Raw genomic sequence first — 19,125 nt, 5'->3', positions numbered from 1 at the left:
CGATGAATCTGTTATAAATGCTTTAAACCTTTACCAAAGTAGTTTATCGAATGGCATTTGTGAATAATCCTGTCATATATAATGTCTTTATAAAAATGTAAATATATTTTGAAAACAACTGTGTGAGGGCATACAATTTACAATGTATGCAACTACAAAATCTATTAATCTGTACATTTATTTAAGTCACTGAGTATCATGTATTAATTATAGACATACTGACTGGTGCAGAACTTGTACAAAACATATACATAAACATTTATTTGTTAGTTTTACCGAAATCTGGTAATGCACGGCTGGTAACCTGTTCTGGAATGGCAGAAATGCTTGACTTTGGGGCATGCTTAGCACTGAAATGTCATTCGTCTGAAAATGAAACCAAGTGTATATATAAGTGTGTGACATAATGTGTAATGCATGCATGACGTTTGATAGTGGCCAGTGCAGGTATGCTAGAAATATGGCTTCAGAACAGCATTTATTGAAGCAAAATGGTCAACAACCATTTTTAAATCAAACCCTAAAAAATGATGTTCATCAAGGTTTCATGATTTATATCATATGTACCAAGTATGAAAGCAATCGCAAGGCACAACTAAGAACAGAAATGCTTGATTTTGATGCATAATTAGTTTTATTATATCAAAAAATGAATGCATGTATATATATATATATATATATATATATATATGTATTATGTATGTATGAAGTTTACATGTGATTAGGTCAGACAGATACACGGATGCACAGAGGTGAATGTAGAAGTCTTCGTTTTCAGACTTTAAACAAATAAATACATATGAACAATATAAAAACTAATTTGAGAATTGAAAACATACAATTTAAGAGCAGTAATTATTAGCTGTTTTTATCTTCTTGTGCCCTGTTCAATATTTCTTTCTCATACTCGTCTTTTGTTAGAAGTTTTTCCATTTGTGGATCACTATTACCAAATTTTGGAAGAATGATTGAGATGAAACCATCTGTACTGGGCTGAAACAAAATTGAAAAGTAATTAATTACAATACAATTTTCAAATAATTTAGTAATGTATACGCAATTGTTAACCAGTGAACACAAGTGTCATTTTCTAGTATCTACATATTGTTTGCACTTTTGTTTTTACCAAATTTGTTGTTATAATGTAATCTGGGAACTTTAATTACATACAGTATGTATTTACATTGAGTTTATATAAAATACACCAGACATGAACTGCACAAGTATTATCAATTGTATGTGAACTACTGGTACTAGTAGCTGTTACAAATAAGTTTCAATACATGTAAGCAAACTTTTTGTTATAATACACTAGACATGCTAAAACCTGTTTTTTTTATTATGATTATAACATATCAGACATTCAACTACCTAAACACCATGTACTTGACATGAAAAAGGATGCACTGATGTTATATGACTAGACTGTGGTATGTTATTATACACCTTGTATTAATTAGAATCTGATGCAGAAGTGTTAACATTGGGTAAGGCTGATGCAAACAGTCTGGGGACAAATTCAGTAGTTCAGTAAAAAATACATGTTAGGGGCAAGCCTGTATACAACAAGTATATAAATGAATTATAAATGATAATTATGAAAATTTTGATCTATTTAAATTGAAATGTTATAAAAGGAAATGTTATATGTGAGACACCAGATAGGAGAATATTAGTTTAAATTAATAAAACATAAATGAAGATAATAGACAATGTATCTTGACAAGTTCTGTCAGTTGGAATAAACATACTACACATAAACATACATAAATGTAGTTGAGTGTTTTCGATATCAGTTTATAATTAAAAATTTTATGAAAATTTAAATACATTATAAATATAAAGACAACCTGTCTAAGAATAACACTTTGGGATAAGTCCATAGACTCTTTTTTAAAGATCAGTTTCATTGATGTGTGAATTATATACATGATTGAAATCATATAGAAAAGATGCACTTTACAAACACGTTTGATGCTATGAGACAAGATGGAAATGTATTGACTGAAATCTTACCTTTTCATTGATTAAGTTTGGCACTGAAAGAAGTTTCTCGTTCACTTCAACTAATTTTCCATTGACACAGCTGTAAATCGTATATTGCGAGTCATCGTCACAGGTAATGATGCACAGAGGTCCTGTCTCATTCACCCACTGCCCACCCTGTCGAAATGATCAGTATCAAACAATAATTCATTGATTAAGATATTATGTAATGATTAATGTGTTGGCATTTTATATTCTAAACTAATTCATCAAATGAATTGCACAGTTTCACAAACTCAATGTAAACATATACCCTTGTGTGATTCTACCAAAAGTATTTGACCTTAGTGAAACACATAGATCAAGAAAAAATCACATTTATGACATACATTCAATCAGATTTTGCATAAAATATGGCCATGGTCATAAAACAAAATGGTGGCATATCAAATTGCCAATGATGGCGCACTTTAAAACCCATTCAGTGAGCAGGATCTGCTTAGGTATAGCAGTGAAATGATGGCTGAATACGAGAAGATGAGTGCAATTATTATTACACTGAAAACAATAGAATTTGTCATTCCGTAAAGAGCTGTATCAGCACTTGTTTCTAAAAGTATCAAATTTGTCCTTAAAGTATTTCACCAACATTGACAGGTTCAAGGTTATTGACGTCACACGATACAGAATCGCAAAAGGTTATCACAAGAAGTAAACATCGGTCAATACGATCACCATACTGCCTTCATGCATACTTTGCAGCATTCTCGTGATAACCTCTTAAAACACGCATTCAGAATAAGAAATAGGGAGTATTATTTGAACAAGTCTGCAATACATGAAATAACTTGGATGGCGAACCAGATACAAACGATGCAGCATTCATCAGTTTAATCGCATGGCAGATTACATTCAGAATGAACTTAAGTACGTACATAAATACAAAAGAAATTAAAGATTGCATCATAGAGATGCCCTCAGCTTCTGTTTACACAGTCTGGTTGGCTGGATGGTTACTGGACATAGGGTTTTATACCAAGAACATGGGACTAATTCATTTGATGCCCTTGGGTATCCTTAGTGATGATGACTTTCAGATAAGACTCTTGAAAACCAAAAAGCTTACTGGGAAACTCAAACAAGTGAATTGATTGTTACATAATTGTAGCAGCAAGCAAAACTCATGCAAAATTTATAAAATTTATTCAAGAACACATACTGTTAATTAATTGTCATCAAATTTTGCACTACAACTCAGTTCATAAAAAACTTTTCACTTGGTGAATTTGTCGTCTATCATCTTTTTTCTAACATACACTTGGATCGTGAGCTATCAAGTAATAATGCATAGAGGACCTGTCTCATTAGCCCACTGTGTATACTCTGTCAAAATGAATTAGTATTCAAACCAATATGGTAAAACGTAAGAGTTTTGATACATAAATTATCCTTTAATTTGTTCTGAGTCTATTCATCACCTAAATCATATTTTGTGAACTCACAAAGCCATAGTTGTGATGAGTGAAAACTATGGCAACCTGAAGGCAGATTGGCAGAAGCATATTTCTCGTAATCAATTGTGGTGTTTTTTTATGACACAATTAAGATCCACGTTTGCTACGAATGCAAGACATACAGCACATCAAGTTCTGTGTGATTAACCAACCATTTTGGTCATTAAAAAAACACTATTGCAAACTTGACATTAAATTTTGCTCAGGAGTAGATCCAAAATTGCAGACTGGCAGCCATTATTTGATTGCATGTGTGTATGTGAGCAATGTTGTCAATATACATTGTGCACCCCCCCCCCCCAAAAAAAATAAGGAGGATTATTTTAGAATTATTAAATAATAACATGAGAGTACAACTTCACCTTTTTTCCCTTTCCTGAAACTTTGTTGTCCATTCTGTTGAGGTTTTTGGTTACTTGGAATGTCACATTCTTGATTGTCTTGTTATTTTTGATGAGTGGATGGCTATCAGCAATCGTAACTATGATAACTCTGAAACAACAAAGATTTGAAATATAAGTCAATGACAGAATTTTCTCATACTATAAATCACAACATATGACACAATCTGATTATAATAAATCCAAGCTTGTTTTTTATTAATCTATTTATTTTGTTTTTAAATACAATCACACCTGTGTATAGCAACCGCAAAAGAAACTTTGTTAAAATGGTCTTTATAGACAGGTGGTCTATATATGGACCCCCAACCCACACAATTGATTGTACTTTTGCGTTCAAGGCACATTTATTTGAATTGATCACAATCAAAATACACACATACAAACATCCAGAGTTAACACAACGAACTCAATGTGTAATGAATTGCAAACAACATTATCACATGATTTAGGTGCTAACTGATATTTCACACTAAATGTGACGATATGCACCATATCATGTGATGGTAACGTTTTCATAGTTACGATATGAGAATTATACACTGGATAACAATAATAATAAAAACAAACCCTGCCCCCAGGGTTTGACCGGACCCCATACAGAAAAGTTCGTTTAAACCTGTTCTAAACTTTTTGGATTTCGGCATTCCCATGATGTATCCTAATAATAAGGTCATTATGAGGATACTGCAAAGTATGCACTGAGACAGTATGCAGTTGCATCGACCTCCACTGCGCATCGGTCGTTACTCTTGCAGTATTGATTTCATGCATACTTAGCAGTACCCTGGTAATAACTCATTAATAATATATGAATCATGATGTGAAGTATGAATCTACAGATGAACATACTGCTATAAACACAAGGTACTGCAGATCTAATTCATATCATACTACATTCTCAAGTACACATTGACATTAACAGGAGCTTTTTTTGCTTTATCTAAAACTCATAAAGCACAACTTCAAAGCAGTTCCTTATTGTACAGCAATTATACGCCTTTATTGAGTCTAGGTTACTGTGTCATCTGAGCAGCCGCCGGGCAAATCTTTAGCATAAAGATGATACTGTTTGAAATATATTTAGTTAAATTGCTTGAGAATCTGTAAACGAAGTTGAAAGGACCTATTCAAGTGTAACGATGAATATTATGATACAGTGTATGAGAGCGTCATGGATCGTGGTGTTTTGCCGCATATTGATTTGACTGGTCAAGCATAAGAACACAGGTCATACAGAGAAGATGTGAAGGACAAACATCAGATACATAATGAAATAAATATGGTACCATATTTACCCACTAGAAATGCATCTGTAATAGGAGTGCATATAAACCACTAGTCACATTATATTATATTTTAACACCTTTATTACATTTTATAAACCAAATAGATATGTAATTCATTCTATAAGGTTGTAATAAAGAATTATCTTATCTTATCTTATGTCTTATTTTTACTATGGACACACACCTGTCATTTACATAATCACAAATGCTACGAATAAAGCAGTACATAAATATCAGGTAAAATCATGTATTCTTTTCAAGTATTCAAATTAGGGATACAACAAGTTTCATTTCACATGCTTCAATGTGACTGCTGGTCATGTCTGTAAGATGACAAAATTTGCAGAAAAATTTGCAACTTGAAATTTTAATTTTATTTGTCCAGGCTCATGTACAGAGATACCATCTTTGATCGATTGTGTTTGTCATGGACATGTGTCCTGACATGCATAATTTGAAAAAAAAATACAAAACATGTCAACGATAGCTGCCAGTTGGTAATTTTGGATTCAAACAAGAAACAAATCGTCATGGAGATGTATCTCAACATGTATAATATAATATATTCCTACATGTATGATGTATGTGCCAAATATGAATGAAAATGTTCCATAAGCCTTAGAGATATAGCAGTATGGACAAAAAGCGAGATGGCTGCCAGTCGGCCATCTTTGATCTGATTATGAAACAAACTGACATGGACATGTATTCCAATATGTATACTGTTTGTATCAAATTTGAACAAAAAGTGACAAGGCATGCGTAAGATACCACATTAAAAAAAACAAAATGGCTGCCAGTCAGTATGTCCTTATGTCCCGGATAAAGTACTAGGCACATGCAAAGAAAGAACATATTTGGTCCACAGGGTTCAGAAATATGTTCAGATGGACAGAATGATGTGTAATAACAAGCAGCCAGTCGGCTGAGATAGCTCTGCTGTTAGCAAAGTACATTTCAATTAAAGAACAGAAGATATCATTAGAAAATGAACAATATGTATAGTATCAAAGCAATGGGATTTGCTGTTTTCAACAAGAATTCAAAAATATCACTTTTCACTAAAAATGACAAAAACAATCATCAAAATTAGATAATTGAAGATATCACCACGAAATTAACAAATCTGAAAGAGGTCCACATGTAGTACCTATATATGTAATATAAAATCAATCGGACTAGCGATTTTCAATAAGAAGTCGAAAATATCACTTTTTACCGAAAATGACAAAAATATTCACCAATATTAGAGAATTAAAGATATCATTACAAAATGAACAAATCTGAGAGAGGTCCACATGTAGTACAAATACATGCAATATCAAAGCAATTGGACTTGCAGTTTTTAACAAGGAGTTGAAAATATCACTTTTTATCAAAAATGACAAAAATATTCACCAAAAGTAGAGAATTGAAGATATCATGAAATGAACAAACCTAAGAGAGGTCCACCCAAGGTACATATACAACAAGTATCAAAGCATTCAGGCTTGTAGTTTTCAAGAAGAAGTCGTAAAAGTAAAACATTGACACGGACGACAGACGACGACGGACAATCACTCATATGATAAGCTCCGCTCGACAAAGTCGACAGCGGAGCTAAAAAACTACGATACAAGCTGATGAGAAAATTCCATCTGTATCAAAAACAAGCCTTGCATTTGTATCTAAAATTAAAAAATAAAATATTTCATCTCTCAGTTTTTACTGAGGAGCAAGTTGAACAAAATGACCGTATAACCAGCTACTTTGATAAGACATTTAATTAAAATGGTTATCGGTTAGAGATTCATTAAGTAGACAAAATGAGTCTAGCATAGAACCTTGAAATCACAAATACAAGACGATAAACTAAATCAAAAGAAAACTTACTTGTTCGAATGCTGGAGAATACACAAATCTTCACCAGGCCTGCCATTTACATCTACAAGATGGAACAACACATAAAATAATTAGTAGTTATAATTAATAATTAAGACTATTATACATCTGTCACAGCAACACCATAAGTTACAGTGTGCCATAATTTTGAGGTATTTTACATGGTATTTTAATCTTATCATATTAGGATTATGCGCGTAAGTGTCCTCTAATAATAAAAAAAACATGGCTGCCACCAGAGTTTTACGGGATTCAACACAAAGAAGTTCGCTGATTCTGTTCTAAACATTTTGTATTTAGGCATTCCCATGGTGTATCCTTGGAAAGAAAAGATGTATAATAATAAGGTTTTTATGAGAATACCTATGTATGCACTCAGACAGTACGCCGTTGCATCAACCTCTTCTGCACATCAGCCGATACTTCCGTTGTACTGTCTTTGTGCATACTTCGTAATATCTTCGTAATAACCTTATATTACTACAAGAATACAAAGTACGCATTAGGACAGAGTGAAGATCAACAGCATATGCAAAAGATGTAATGAAAATTTAATTGTTTTTATTGAATTGTCGTAATATACTGAAAGGAAAATATTCTTCAGTAAAATCAAAATTTCATCAAAAATGAATAACACTAAAAATATATTCACAAATTTACCTTTAAGTAGATAAATATTATTATGAATTTAGCTGACTATATATATATATATACAAAAAGAGGCCCTCAAACTTATATTTATCTATTTGTTTGTTTATACAATTTTTTTTTTTATTATCTATCACTTTCTATAAATACAAATTTTTGCTTTAAACTAATGTAAAATTATTTACAAGGAGGCCAAAACGTTATTATTCTCATAATTAAAAGTTATTATAACCACGGTAGTTTTGACCGATGAATATTCCATGCGATTCTGTACTATGTTATTATTGTTAGTTTTTTCTGCTTGTTTTCATAATTCAGTGAAATACAACAGGCAAAATTCCAGCGAAATGCATAATATAATATTCGTGCCAGCAGGAACAGATGTATTCAGTGGCAGGATTTCATTTCCATCACACATCATTCAGTCAACTAAAAATTACTTTCCACTAATTTGCATGTTATTAGCATAAATATATGGCATGCTACAACAGAGAATACAGTATTACATTGATCTATACAGCATAAAAAATAATGCCTTTTTAAGCTTTACGATAACTTGAATACGAAATCTGGGAAAACTACATAAAGCTCACAGATGAAAGAGCTCTACAAATGTAAGAAAATGCAATTTACAGTTTTTTATATGACTTTTCATCAGTCCACTATCTTGCTTCTCGAGCAGAGGATTATGGGTAAAAGTATAACATCATATCCATATTGTGAGAAATTTCCTTTAAGCTTAGTTTATGGAAAAACGGGAGGCGTTGCTTGCATTGATTTCAGAACATGCAAGCTCTGTTTTCATTTGGCAATTAGTTCCAGCAGCAAAATAGGGAACTTTCAACTGTCATCTATCTAACAATACCTGATGGAGCACATGGGTTAAAAAGGTGAAAAGGTTGAAAGTGACTCGTGAGAAAAAAAAATATTGCATACACTCATATACGACATGTGTCAAGCTTACGAGTAAAAAGTTCACTGACAAAGTCCAAGGGTATGAACAAAACCAATCTGTGAGAACCGTATGACCTTAATGACTTTTTGTCTTTCAATCATTGACAGAGGTAGTGGAAAATATACAATGATTTACGCATCAGTAATGTTGATATTTCAACACCAGGATGTATGTGTAGCTATTTTTTATAATGGGCATAACTAATTTGTAACCATAATCTATACAAAATAAATTTTCAAACATGCTAGTGTCTTAGTTAAACCATTAAACCACAGTCTCTCTATCATCAGTCTTGGCAACAGCGGAACCTAATTTTTGTTGCTATCTGTGAATGGGGTAAACAGATGATTCACACCTTCGAAAAACAGCATAGGGGCAATACAAATCACAGCATGGAGACTGGGGTAAAACACCTTGAGAAACAACACAAGGTGAATAATAGCAGGTATGAAATCAACGACTGACACTATGCTAATTGTATAGCTATGCTTTGCGGAATACCGATGGCCCCAGAAGATAAGTTGTTTCACACCTAAAACAATAGTCGTTACTGGATCAGTGATAGAGGGACTGTGTTTAAACAGGAACCGACCACTGCTGCATGACTTGTGGACAGTCAATTCGTATAGCACCCTCTACAGGCCATGTTTGTTTAAAAAGACTGGGAAATTAGGAATTGCTCTCCTGTAGACAGTACCGGAGTGATTACGAAAGATCTTCAAATTGATAGTGATACTAGTAATTAGCTATTACGGGTCTTGGTTCGCTTCGGTGAAAGAGCCACAAGGGGGGGGGGGTTACTCTCGTGCAATAGGAACAGGGGGGATACAGTATGAACCTCACGTCCATGTACTGTCAAACAACAATTTTTGCACTAAAAAGTAAGTGTTGAACTATCTGTTCATCAAAACTGGAATGTCAAGCTACCAATTCAATCATACACTGGAAAAATTCAGAATATAACATTCAAAATGCAGAAGTGAGTGTTCAGTGTTGTCGTTGTTGTTGTGTTTTAACATATTGACAGACTAGAAAAAGCTTTTGAAAATGAAACAATATTTAATTATAATTGCTCAAGAGACTAATCCCAAAGTTCAAAATGTCATATACCATATCGATTGAAAAATTTAGATAGCATTATATGTTCTGATCAGTCTGCTAGCAATGAATTACATGCATGAATTGTATGTGGAAATAATTTGTATCAGAGGTACATTACTTGGGGTTTGCAATGCGCAGAGTACTGTGTATGGTGACGTCATGCCAAGATCCCATTCAAGTCTCATCTGGTAGATAGCGAGACTGATGCTACTACCTTTTGACATGACATAGGCGGTTTGTAATAAAACAATAAAACATGTATTACCACATTCATAGTGAAAAAATGTAATACATTGAAAATGTACAGAAAATATAGTTATTGTAATCCGTCATATCGTGAGCAGCTATTTTGATCCACCTGGACATCCCAGTATCCTAGTTACCTCGGGCATGCGCATTCGCATTTTTCTGAGTTGGAACGCTTATGCAAGAGCAAGATTGAAACGGGATGTTGGTATCATGTCACCGTAGTTGCGAACCCCAAGTAATGTACCTCTGTTTGTATATATATTTGCAATCTTGGTGAATTTTTTAATAATATTTGAACTATAACCAGTGGATTACAAGAAGGCATTTTTTGTTTTAGGACATCTATAAATATTTTAAAAACATTTATCCCAAAAAATCCTTGCACTTCCTACAAATGCAGAGAACAGGGTTTCATTGGCTACAGTAATTATTTGGTAACGCCCCTTACCCATGAGTCTTTGCGAGATCCCTTCAGTCATTGACAGATTTACTGTCATGAAAGCAAAATTACAGTGATTCGTTCGCTGAAATAAATTTAAAAGACTAAGAAGTATAAGTAATACCATTATTGTTTGTATCAGAATGTTAACTGGCTGAGTTCTAGACTGGAGGTATTTATACGCTAAGGCTCGTGATTGGTTGCTCTCAATTACCATTTAAAATTTATAAACATTTATAAATATGTGATATAAAACAAATTCACGCCTTCGTGAAACCTGGTGTAACGAACTACAAACTTATTATTATTTATTTTATATATTTGTAAATTTGAATATTGTATTGTTCTTGTGGTGTGTATGTTCATAAATTAAATATTCACTAGATTATTTATTACCAAATAAAATATACTATTACTATACACACTGTACAAATTAATTAAAACCCTACTTCATAGTATTTTAGTACTAGAACACAAATGTCAAATACGGGGGGGGGGGCTTTTCTTCGCATGGTACAAAAACGCTTTAGAAATAGCATTTTTGGAAACAAACTTACCTATTTTGTACCCTCTCCTAAAATACCTGTCGACTACTGAAGGATATGAACACTTTAAAATCCTGTCTGATTTCGGCGACGCCTTGCACATCGACTTTGACTCCTGTTCAGTAGAAATTGAACACGCCGCCATATTGATTAGTTTGACCTAGCTAGACCCTTTAACTTAATGTCTATTCGAAAGTCATGACGTCGTGCACACTGACTGTTTCAGTTAGTGATAGATTTGCGTAAGCGATGAATTATCTTCTATGATAATTTCAAATATTTTTTTTCGGGATTGGTACAAGCATAAAGCTAAAAAAAAAGCTTTATGAAACAATTCTCTGCCATCAGTCCCAGAAACCAGTTACCGCAGGATGGCGCGTGACCCTATTTACGCATTATAGTGAGGTTATCGGACTTATTCTCATGAATAAGACGATGGGGGAGCTCGTTCGCCGGCAAGAGAAAAAAAAAATGTCATCAACTACGGTGGTAAACTTTTCCCAATTTGCGACATCTGTGGCATAAATTTGATAAAGGTAGAACCGGCAGAAGCTAACTCAGTGGATATCGGCCATTTTGCCTGTATAAGTTTGTAAGATTTATCATAGGTTCTATGGCAGAGATGTTATACTATATATGAAAATTGTAATGTATTGTGAATGATGGGGTACTTTTTGTTGTCCTCAATTATTTCAAAAATCTGAGTTTTAAAAAATGGTAAAAAAATGCAATTTTTCTTTAACATTGTGTTTTATTATGGAATTATGCTAAAAATAGCGATTTATTTTTTTAAAACATATTAAAAGTAACACACTGTAACACAAAAAAAGAATGCTATTTCATGGTGCCATGGGACAATAGATTCATGAGTAGGCTTCACAACCGCGAGCACGAATATCTACTATAAAGATCCTTGCCATTGGGCACAATTTTAGGGTGTACCCTTGAGTAATGTAGTATGTTTGGTTAATTTATGAGCTTGCAGTTGGGAATATATTTGTTATACTGTCGAATCATTGAAATAAACACGTTATAAGCACATTTATAATGGTATTTGTTTGAAGAATCGATATACAGTATTTTGGTTTTGTAAATGTTCTTCAAAAGTAACATAACGCAAAATAAATAAATACAAAGAATCGGAATATTAATAGTGTTGCACACCCCGTGGGAAATGTACCATATGACGTGCTGTCATTTTCAGAAAAGAAAAAAAAGTACCGAACGTGTTAAGCAAAGAGACAGTGAGATTTTACAGAAAGATCCAACCTGCAAACTCTACAAATTACTATGTTTTTCGTTGTAAAATTACTCACTTTTAATATACTTATCAAACATACTTAGAACATAACTAATTGGAGTGTTTTCTCGAGGTGACATTTTTTTTCTAATTTGGAATACAAATGGCTGGAAGAAATTGTTTTTATGCAAATATAGTGTTTACATCTGTAATGCAACAAATACTTGTTCTGTTTTTTCTGTGTTAGACATAATAAATCCCACAGTCCTAACAGGCAATGCGCACATTTTTAAATTTAGTCTCTCCTCCCACAAAAATCCCATTACACGCCTGATTATGCATCGACTACACTATAGTAATATACATAATTCGCACAACATTGGTGACACGACCGTGAAGGTGATTTTCATGAAGAGGTCAGTGTGTATAGATAATATTGTGTTATAGATGAAATTATTGTAATACTAATTTAATACACTTCCCATTATGGAGTGTAACACCTGTTCTATATTGATCATTACTGGATGTACGTACGGCAACATATACACAGCAACTTAAAACATGTTCGCCACTCTCATCGACCACTTTTCAACATGTTGATGTTTTCTATCAATTCTATAGTGGCTTAAAATTAATGGGAAACCTCGCTGGATCGTACAGTTTCGGAGATGTAAAAATCATGGCTTTCCACGATGGGAAAATTCGATATTGCATTCATACGTAACGACTAAGTTGGAAAATTCATCTACACCCCTGGATACATTACAATATCTGCTGAATACAAACAGCGCATTTATATATCATTGTCTTTGGAAGTGTGCGAGATGTCCCTGTTACGTCTTCTTCGCGTGTGGGTAGCCACACTGTCGATCGGAATGCTGGTGTTTACTGGAATTGTACTGTTCACATATGAAATACGCACACGGACTATGTGGCGGAAACAGATGGGCGACTTAGTCAACATAGAGTACAGGGACATAGAACAAGGAAAGATCTCAGCCAACACTAGTAGTCTGCGTGAACCCCATGTGACAAACGGTGAGTCGGGTTAACTTTAATATATAATAATAATAACTACGTAAACAACGTGTAGTTGCACAACTACCTAATTCTTCCATGTAAGTAGTAAGCCTCTAATTTCAGTCCCAAACGCGACGATAGACCTTACATTACATGACGCCACAGGCCAAAATGTACAAAACATTGTTTAGTGTAGCTGTTGTTTTTTTTTTTTTTGAGGAAAGAACACAGCGAATTTATAAAGAACGGGATAAATTGTGCAATTTGTTTGACTCCCAAACATTCAAACAAAAAGCGAAATTCATCTTTAACAAAAAAGTGCAACATGCATAGTAAGTCACGTTTTCTATTTCTTCTAGGGGTATTCGTTCACCATTTTCACTTATCACATGATACAGACACCAACTTGAATGGACATGTTATTGGTTAGAGAAAATGCGTGCAAGCATGAGTGTATCTATATATGGCACATTTTAGACGCGTATGCAAATCAATATTTGCATCACATGGAACATTTGGAGTGATAGTCCGGGCAATTTTGACAGACTAGTATTAGTATGATAAACATTCCAAAATAAATGCGCTCACGACTGCTGGTTTCGATTTATTTCTGGTTAATTTTAATAATGCCGTGCCTTTACAATTTTAACTATTGGGAAGGTTCGATTCAAATTGAAGAATATATGTTATGCCCACTATACTTTCATTTTTTGTGAGTTCATGTCATCCGGATGAGACAATTTCTTCATGGTGATTATAGTTTTCCATTATATAATGGAATATAATCACCCATAATGCATTGGTGTGTGTGTAGTAATATGCTTAGTAGTGCGAAATTTGAATTCGGCTCGAACTGGTCGATGATATGCTGGAATTGTTAACCCCACGCATGCGCAGTGAAATACTGATAAAAATACATTACTTGCACATGTCATATGCTTAATGACTTTACAATATGAAACATTCGTAACAGATCGTACAATTGTTCCAATCGTTTTACACCATTTCTTTATTTAGCTTTCAGTTAATAACTGAATCGTTCGCTGGTAACCATGACAATATTGAATAATTTCGCTTTTCTTTCCAGATAAGTACTTCTCAGCATCATCGAATCATGATTTGAAAAATGAAGTTCGGGTACTCATTTTTGTGTTGACGTCTTCTAAGACGGCTTCTGAGCGGCTATCCCTGGTACAGGAGACATGGGGACGACGCTCAAATAAGATATTATATCTTAGTAGTAATGCTGATTCCAACATGTCGATCATCGGTCTGGGCGGGACGGATGGTTACGAGACACTATGGGGAAAAACTAAAAGAGCATTTTCTTACGTGTACAACAATCATTTGAACGATGCTGATTGGTTCATGAAAGTCGATGACGACACCTACGTGGTTGTTGAAAATTTGCGGCGCATGCTCCGTGGTTACAACGCGTCGAAGCCGCTCTTCTTTGGACACCGTTTTCGTTATCCTTCTTCCGTCCGCCAGAGTTACATGAGTGGAGGCGGTGGTTACGTACTCAGCAAAGCAGCTCTGGCAAGATTTGTAAGGCTCGGACTGCCAAACGCCGTTGCGTGCGAGCAAAACGATATGGGTGCCGAGGATTATTTAATGGGAAGATGTCTCGAGAGAGTTGGTGTAGTACATGGAGATTCACGGGATTCCAGAGGCAGACAACGTTTTCTTCCCTTATCACTTTTCCATCATTTCAACGGTAATTACCCCAAATGGATGTATGAATATGAATATTATCCGTTAAGATCAGTGAGTATATTATTTTCTCATAATAATTTGTCAACATAATCTAATTTTAATAATTTGTTTTATAAAGCGGTATTGTATGTGCGCCTTCGAAATTCTTGTATTCTATCCTAAGCATTCTCTTCATTTTTAGAAATAATTATATATTTTACAATTTAAACTGAAACGAGGTGTTTCTATTGGCCGATTAGATAACTTTGGAACGTTTTCAAATGACGTTGTTACGCACTGTGCTCTTTGGATAGACTCAATTGCCATTGAAATGACTAAATATTGGTGCATATTTATAATATAAAGAGAATGCATTTGTTGCGCTGTAAAAAAAATGTATTTTACAGACAGTGTAGACAGGTGCAACGAAAGCGTCATTATTTAAAAAGCGATAGACGCCACGATGCGTCCTGTTCGATGTGCGTCCCATGCGACGTATACAAGGCGCGTAACGCGTAAAGGGCGGTGGTCGTCGCGCAGCGCGTGTTCGGATTTCATGTAAATAAACAATATATTTACACGCGTTGTATACGTCGCTGTGAGTCCCATATCGAACATGACGCAGCACGATCATTGCCGCCCTTTTAATTAAATTTCACCAGTCTGTTCTTGTTCATGTTTTTTGTATGTTTCAGGGCAGGCAGTGTTGTTCTGATAGCCTAGTGAGCGCACACTACGTACGTGGAAATGACATGCATTTGATGGACTACCTTATTTATGGACTAAATCCTGAATAAACTGCCCGGGATAAACTGTCGAAGACTACTCTAGAACGTGTGACAGAAAACTGATCTGTTTTATAATGCAGTCTATATTGAAATGGAGAACCCCGAATTAGAATTAGAAATTAGATAACCGCGTGATAAGTGAGTCATAAACATACATGCTACTTGAATCGATTGTGGCTTGTGATTGTTGAATTATTCGTATTGCCGATATGTGAAATACTAGTAAACAAGATCCACCAAAAGATCGGAACAATGTGCATATTTTAATAAATCATTCGTAACACTAGTGACTCAGAGGTAGTTTCTTCTACTTGTTTGTAATTATTGACATGTGTAATATGGGTCAACCAATCAGAAGACAGGCTAATTAACTTATCAACTGAGACCCGGAAACCATACTTTCTTGGATAAACTTAGATCCCGAAAACTTGCGTTCAAACAAGCCCGATTCTGGCGGATAATGTGAGAGCGCTTACACTGATGGCAAGTCTGTTGGGATTTCGCGGTCACATGACTTTCGCGTTAGACTGCAATCAAGTCTAGTTTGATATACTAAACTTCTAGTCGGTGACACAGAGTGCAAAATTAGCAAATATTCTTTCTTGGCAGAGTGGTTCATTTGAGGTAACATCCATGTGAAATGTTAATCACTTAAATTTATAACTATATCTGTCTCAAAAGTACTGCATACATTCCCAATAAAGTAAGCACTGAAAGACAACCATCAGAACATTCACACACACTGAAATAAGGAGATATTCACGCCCCACAATGACGTAAAGTAGATGGAGTACAGTAAAAAGTGGTCAGTCAATTGCAAATGAAAAAGACCCGTAAATCTATATAAGTATTCGCTTGTTCTAACATTTTCAAGTTAGTAAGACTTACCTGTAAACATAGGTAATTCAAGGCTGTAAGGAAGCAAAAATTAGTTGGTCCGGCCATCCATCGAGGGCCGTATGCCCGAGGCGTATGATGACCACGTCTGCTAGGGGGGACAACAGAAGTGGTTGTTGTGCAGAGAACCGTGCACTCAGGATCGTTCTTGCCCATGACGTGATTTAGACATGGAACATAGACGGCCAACTCATGCACGTCGATGTCAAGAAGACCATGGCATCTGATTACGAGTCCCTTTATGGCATTTCACTTGAGCAGATCTCTTCCCCTTATTCTTACTGAACATCTGCATATAGTCACATATGTAGAAAAACCATTAGCCCAGCTGTCATGGTAACAAGGAATATTGAAGGCATAATATGCATGTACCAGGAGCGAAACAAAAGTTGCAGCCGGCTGATGTTAGTTTTTTAAGGCTTGAGCGATAAAGAGGCAAGGCCTCTCAGAATGGATTGAACCATGTTGTGTCCTGGGAGATTCCTCTACCTAGACTCACTTTTAGGATGATACTTCGGTGGTGTTCACTGTAGAAGATACTTTTTTCCTGTATAGCTGGCTTAGTACAGAAATCTAACTAGTTGAGGTGTAGAGGAATAGAAAGGTTGGATGTAAAATAGTAAACACCAATTTCTGAAATACTACAAGTTTCTATAACACAACAGGGATAGTCTCCATAACAGTGCTGATCAGAGAATAATTTATAGGCATGAATGTGTAAGTGTTCTTTCCGGAATTGTGAGCAAGTCTGCACAGTTGACTGCAATGATCCACTGATATATGTGGTAACATCATGGGTCCACTTTTGACCAGAATGAGGCCATTAATGTCATCATTGAGTTGGTTGACATTGACAGTTTCCTGAGCACTGCCATCGAAGCAGTCTTGTGGCGATTCTGAAGACAATCGTTGTAATCTGCCACTCTAATGTTGTTTCTACATAGTATAAAAGTATTATATTTTGTATTTACACTCTAGCTGAATGTTGTGCAGTTCATCCCAAGTCTGGATTTCTACTGCAAGGAAGAGACATTTTGCATTCACATACAAACTTGCTTGTTCTTCCCAGAGACCCAATGCTTGTTTGTCCATCAAGTTGGCTTCCAATACAAAGTTTGATTGTGCCTGCTAGAAGAGACAGTCAGGTAAGGTGGGTAGGAACCCTGAACAAATAATCAGGGTTGGTCAACTACTGAAAAACATCTAGACACCTAACAAGGTTGTCCTATAGGAAAAAGTTAGGTTCCTGTACGTCGAACAATAGTTTTTGTTTCAGTTTCAAGGTGGCAGGTGACACCAAGCTTGTCACTCAGATTAACTTTCCCCACCATGCTCATTGTTCCAATGTGTTAGTCCTATAAGATCTTCTCATAGAGTTTCTCTGAGGGGTGGGAAAATACACTGCAGATGTTTATTTCCATCTCCAGGTAGACCAGAAACATTGATCAGAAACACAAAAGGGTGCTAGTAAACATTTATTCAGCTTTTCTTTCAATTGGTTATGGGAAAACACGTCATCAATATAGTTGTCCCATAAGTGTAGCTGTAGTACTACTACTTGTCACACTATTGTGAATATCAGTTGTGCAGTGAACATGCAATTAGGGAGGACTCTGTAATGCTATACTGACTCCCCAACCTCAAGAGGTGTTCACTGTCTGGGTACAGTGGAATATTTAAGTGTCTTTCAAAAAATCGTTCAGAACTCACACTGGTGATCTAATTTGAGATGTGTACTCTAATCAGACAGATCCATGAACGAACGCATCTGCCATTCCTGAACAGACGTGCATAAAAGCCTGGGTCTAAGCTCTTTGACATGTTTAGATTGTATGCTTGGCTTAGCAAGGCAGTGACTTCTGTATTGCACATGTTTTCTCTTGGCAGCATTTACTCTCTGTGAAGCCAGTACTGCCGAGTGATAATGAGAAAATCTGGTTATGCCCGGTGATTTGGCAATGGTGGGACTGGGTCGGTTACTTGAGACAGCGAGTTACTGCATGAAATATGTTCCATCTCTGATTAGGGCTGGACAGGAAGCATGCAACCTCTGATCTCTTACCCCAAGACTGGTTGGAGCTATTGCTTGACGAGGATAAATAATGTGTGGAATGGACATGTCCAGTGTCTCCACAGCAAATGCCCCAAATGACAGACGAACATCTGAGTTTCCCTTAAAGACTGTGTGTGTGCATATTTGAGTGTATGGTATCAACACTGACGACTTTCATTCAACTTTACACCTACCAAGTGACGACAGACCTACCAAGTGATGACCCCAATCTTTGTTTCATAATTTCTATTAATATTTAATCGAATTTAAGTTTGAATTAATATTAATATACCTTACTAAACCTAAGCTTTGCAAACATTTCTATATTTAGTCACAGGATATTCGACTTTTATTTAATTAAACTTGAATTAAAATGCAATTCTATGTTAAATTGCATTGAACTGAGTTTAATTAAACTTTTAAT

General features: G+C 35.1%; 1 protein-coding gene and 1 pseudogene across 2 annotated transcripts; one reads left to right on the top strand and one right to left on the bottom strand.

Annotated features, from left to right (window-relative positions):
- Positions 1 to 234: 234 nt before the first annotated feature.
- LOC100367063 (protein Abitram-like) lies at positions 235 to 11,177 on the bottom strand. The gene is made up of 6 exons (XM_002734774.4): positions 11,021 to 11,177; positions 7,063 to 7,114; positions 3,863 to 3,992; positions 2,017 to 2,163; positions 840 to 993; positions 235 to 366 (listed from the first exon to the last, which is right to left on the bottom strand). The coding sequence occupies exons 1-5, from the start codon at positions 11,151 to 11,153 to the stop codon at positions 859 to 861; spliced, it is 597 nt and encodes a 198-aa protein (XP_002734820.1). The 5' UTR covers positions 11,154 to 11,177; the 3' UTR covers positions 235 to 366; positions 840 to 858.
- A 1,895-nt stretch (positions 11,178 to 13,072) lies between these two features.
- Positions 13,073 to 16,037, top strand: LOC100367212 (glycoprotein-N-acetylgalactosamine 3-beta-galactosyltransferase 1 pseudogene; annotated as a pseudogene). The gene is made up of 3 exons (XR_013420515.2): positions 13,073 to 13,286; positions 14,356 to 15,035; positions 15,659 to 16,037. The product of XR_013420515.2 is annotated as a glycoprotein-N-acetylgalactosamine 3-beta-galactosyltransferase 1 pseudogene (transcript).
- Positions 16,038 to 19,125: the final 3,088 nt, after the last annotated feature.

The sequence above is a fragment of the Saccoglossus kowalevskii genome, chromosome 7, assembly GCF_978046115.1.
Source record: "Saccoglossus kowalevskii chromosome 7, keSacKowa6.1, whole genome shotgun sequence".
Classification (NCBI taxonomy): Eukaryota; Metazoa; Hemichordata; class Enteropneusta; family Harrimaniidae; genus Saccoglossus; species Saccoglossus kowalevskii.
The sequence above is the reverse complement of the archived record's forward strand: the minus strand, read 5'-3'. Positions and strand labels throughout refer to the sequence as shown.